Below are 4451 nucleotides of genomic sequence, written 5' to 3' on the forward strand. Positions count from 1 at the left end.
GCGGCTCGCAGGCAGGCGGCAGGCAGCGGGAGGAAGGCGCGGAGGTCCAGGTCCCTGCACGCCCCGCCCCGCCGCGCTGGGCGCCTGCTGCTACTTCTTTTTGGGGAAGAAACTGAATCTCTTCTCCTTGTCTTTCTTGCCGAGGCTGACGTCGGGGCCGGAGAGGGGCGGCAGGGGCAGGCTCTGCGCCTTGACGCGGATGCTCTGGGACTCGTTGATGGCGGTGCTCACGCCCTGCAGCCAGGACACCATCTCCTCCTGTGGGGAGGGAGGGCCCGAGTCCATGGGGCTGTCCTGGGGGATCCTTGAGGTCAAGTGGCTTGGGTTCTCCCCACCTGCCTCTTCCATTAGGCGTAGCACTTACCTCGTCCTTGCCGTGGAAGAGCCACTCGCTGCCATTGCTCAGCCTAGGACGACAAAGGTTTCTAGTCATGTGGCCCCTGGGGGCGTTTGGGCAGAGCGTTGGCTGTGATCCTACAGACCCCTGCGCCTGACATCTAGAACTCTCTCAGCCAGCACAGCTCGTTCTGAGAGCAGTAGAAGTCTGGACACCCCCTCAGCCTGTTTGATTAGAACGACCCCAGAGGATGGGCTTGGGCTGGAGCTGGTTCCATACAACCCCGCTCTACCTGGCCACAGATGCCAAATGAAGCCGGAGCCTAGGGGGAGCGGGCAGGAAGGCCTCACCTCAGCTTAAAGACGTGCTTCTTCTTCTTGTAGTTGGCTGCAATCTCACAGATAGCATGTCTCAGGGCCAGGGGTTCCTCCCCATGGTAGGGTACCCCCAGAGCCAGGTTCTTGGCATCCTTGTAGAAGGTCAGCTCGCTGTTCCTGAGCACACAGTACAGGTTGTTCCAGGACCTGCGAAGATGCAGACCAGCAGGTCAGCCAGTTCTGATCCCACACCAGATGCTGGATTCCCATAGCTTTCCTTTTTTTTTTTTTTGATTGAATTATGCCCATTTTGCCTTGATATATAGTCACACATTTTATTGCTTTAAAAAGGAAGTAAAAATCATATGGAGGGGCCATGTGATTGATCAGGTGGCATGGTGGTTGGGGCGCTGGACTCCCACATCGCTGACCATGATTTGAGTCCAGAACCTGGCAGCTTGCTTTCTCACTTCCCCTCCCTCTTTCTCCCTCTGCCCCTCTCTAGTCAAATTAAAATAAATAAAGTTAAATAAAAATTCTTTAAAAAATTCATATGGATTAATTTCACCACCAAAAGTTAAGTATCATTAATACTTTTGGTACTTCCTTCTAGTCTTTATTCACCCATTCACATTTTTCTGCCCATATTATTAGTTAAAATTGGATTAGATTGTATATTCACCTTGATATCCTGCTTTTAAACTTATTTCCTGAAAATAATTTTGATTAGCTATAGGGTATTCCATCATATGCAAAGGAATTTCAAAAGGTTTGTGGACAAATGAAATTGAAGTATGAGTTTATTTTGGTGCAAAAAATAATAGAAATTGTGCAAATCGTGCATCTAATATACATTTTCCACAAACCTTTTGAAGACCACATGTGTGTACACACACATACACACACAAATCCCTTTATTAGTATACTTTATAATACAGGAAAATTTATCCGCAATGTAAAGGGCAAGTGGTGAACATTTGCATGCATGAACCTTTGCCTAGAATTCTGATCTCACCTTGAGATATATTTCTAGAAGTAGAATTATTGAGTCTAAGACCAACAGTGTAAATTTAACTTTCCGCAGTATTTTTCACATTTTAGCCTATTAGATCCTAGCTACAGGACTGTAAAGTGAATTGAATAGGGTCTCGTGTTGGTGACTTGCATTTTTGTTTTGATGATATGTGCTCACTATCCCGTACTAGCACTGTTTAGTAGGTTTGTGCAAAGCGATCCATTTGTGCGATCAGTTGGCATGACTGGGGAGAGCATCGAGCCCATAAACCAGTGGGTAGGCTCTCGGAGCTCCCTCGTGGACAACTGGGAAGCGTGATGTTGCAGTTTTACAACAACAGACTCTGAGAACACTAAGGTTTGCTTCTTCCCTTTAGCCTCCTCTTCCTCTGTCCTCCTCCCCTCCCTTTTGAGGGCAGGAAGGAGGAGGAGAAATAGCAGGGTACACAGGGAGGTAGTACTGGAAGGTTAGAGTGAACTTAACCTGTACCAAGTTGGCCTGTGAGCCAAGTCTACAAAGCCGAGATTTCGGAATCCCAGCCCAGGGATGTTTTTCTCTAGCAGTTAAGGCAGTTGTTAAGAAGCAGCAGGATCTTTGGAGTAAAACGCTACATTGAACACATGACTTAACCTCTTGAAGGCTGTTTCTCCATCCAGAAAATGGAAACCTCAATATCACAGGGTTGTTGTGAAGATTTTGTCCATTCTAACGTAAGACCTGGCACATGGCAGGTCTTTTCTCCTGGTGAACTCTTCATTAAAGCAGTAAACCACCTCAGGGGGATTGGGCCTCCAAATCTTTCACTGTTGGAATTTGAGAGTGCTTTGGCCAGCTCCCCAGGGCACACACTGTATGTTCCCAGGTGACCCTGGAAACACAGTGGACTTTAACCTCTTGATGCTGCTGTTTCCCTGGCCCCTGGACTGTGGCCAGAAGCTGTGGCCTTAGGGTCCCCAGACAGGGAAACCTTGGTAGACCACACCCAAGGCCACAACTGCATCAACGTCAGGAAAAAGCAGTCTTTGAGTTAGTTCCTCAGCGTCAGTCACTAAGGGAAGCACTGGAAGGGATCTCCAGAAGGCAGCTGGGCCATCCTCCACCCCCATCTCCCATTTAATTTTCTTTTAAGGTTTCTGCCATAGGGCATGTGACTTCAAGAGAGAGAGAGAGAGAGAGGACAGAGACAGACCTAGTGAGTAATCACCTTCCAGGAGGGATGGCATGCCACAATCCCTTCTCCTTCATTCTTTTCTTGGGATTTTCAGCATGTACAACACACCCCCAGTTGAATTTTAAGTCTCTGGGTCCAGGATGCAAACCACAGTTGGCTATGTGAGAGTCTAGCGCCTTAACCACCACACCACCTGTTGACCCTGCTCTCATTTTTTGTTAAGTAAAGTTGTTTTTAAGTTTATTTCTTCTGAGAGAGAGAGAAGCACCCCAAGCAGGGTCTTCATGTCACGATCCACCCCAGTCTCAGCCAGCTTGGATCCTGGACATGTACATGCATGCATGCCTGGTGTGCACAGGGAGGTCCTTGGATGTGAGCCAAGGACCTTGTGTGCGGGTCCAGTTGCTTTAATGCTGCCTGGCCCCATCTCCTGTTTTACAGCTGAGGAAACTGAGGCCCAGATGGGTAAAAAATGGGGCTCGGTCAAGGATATGCTGTTAGTACCAAGAGCTACCTACCTGTTACCCAGCCCTGGGATAGTAAGAATAATAACAACTAGTAGTCACCAGGTACCTGCTCTTGCCAGGCACAGTATCTGTGGTGAAAAGGCATCCTATTGCCATCATCCCAGTTTTACAAATGGGGAAACCAACCTAGAGAGGTTGAGTAACTTGTATGAAGTCATAGGATTTGAACTCAGGACCAGAACTGCAGTTGGACTTTCAAATTATGCCACGTAGGCCCTGGGCCAGGCTCAGAGGCATGCCAGGTGCTCCCAAAGACCAGAGGCTGAAGGTACCATCTTCCCTACATATGGTACCAAGTCTGTTGGTGGGGAGATCCCTGGGGGCTGCCCGACCTTCCCCACCCGAAAGGCCCCCCCAAACACACCTGTTGGAGGCCTTCTTGTTGGGCCCCTCCAGGTCGTGCTTGCGGCCCAGGTAGCCCTCCATCTGCACGCTGTGCCCGTGGTCCCGCTGGGTCGGCAGCGTTGTGGGCTCGTCACCCTCACTCAGAGGTGTGTCTAGGACCTTAAAGACGGGTTCCGTGGCGGGCCTCTTGTCCCCACCAGGGCTCAGAGGTGTGTCTAGGACCTTAAAGACAGGTTCCGTGGCGGGCCTCTTGTCCCCACCAGATTTCTCCTGTTCATCCTCGCGCTGCCCTGGTGGAGGTGGCGGCTGCTGATCCTGAGGCCATGGCCCCTTTTCTTCCCCCTGCTTAGGGGCATAGGGGAAGTCTGGGCTCAGGGTTAGGGATGGCTGGTTCTGGCAAAGCTAGTATCAGCAGGCCCCCACCTGAGCTGGTTCTCTCTCTGTGTCTCTGCCTCCTGGCCCCTCCCTGCTCCCCAGATCCCTGCTGTGGGTACCCAGCTGCTTCCCTGCCTCTGGCTCCACCTGTGCCCCACCCCCTGTCAGAGAGCAGTGGGGCGGTGCCCCCTCTCCAGCCCATCAGAGCCTCAGAGGGTTCTGAGTGAGCTGAGGAGGCTGAGGGTGAACTCCAGGGGTTCCAGGGCTGGAGCTCTGCTCGCGGCAGCTGAGGCCCCTGCCTTGCCTTGGCCACATCCTCCAACCCACAGGTACCTGGGGCTCAGGCGAGATCTCATACGAAGGT

The 4451-nt window shown here is 51.1% G+C and overlaps 1 protein-coding gene across 1 annotated transcript; it reads right to left on the minus strand.

Annotated features, from left to right (window-relative positions):
* Positions 1-10: 10 nt before the first annotated feature.
* LOC102497344 (spectrin beta chain, non-erythrocytic 1-like) lies at positions 11-4054 on the minus strand (the record flags this gene model as incomplete). Its single annotated transcript, XM_006161086.1, has 4 exons — positions 11-258; positions 365-407; positions 688-861; positions 3732-4054. Coding segments are annotated over 4 exons (708 nt in total), but the record flags the coding sequence as incomplete, so codon positions are not given.
* Positions 4055-4451: the final 397 nt, after the last annotated feature.

The sequence above is a fragment of the Tupaia chinensis genome, unplaced genomic scaffold (genome assembly GCF_000334495.1).
Source record: "Tupaia chinensis unplaced genomic scaffold, TupChi_1.0 Scaffold138125_1, whole genome shotgun sequence".
In the NCBI taxonomy this organism is placed as follows: domain Eukaryota; kingdom Metazoa; phylum Chordata; class Mammalia; order Scandentia; family Tupaiidae; genus Tupaia; species Tupaia belangeri.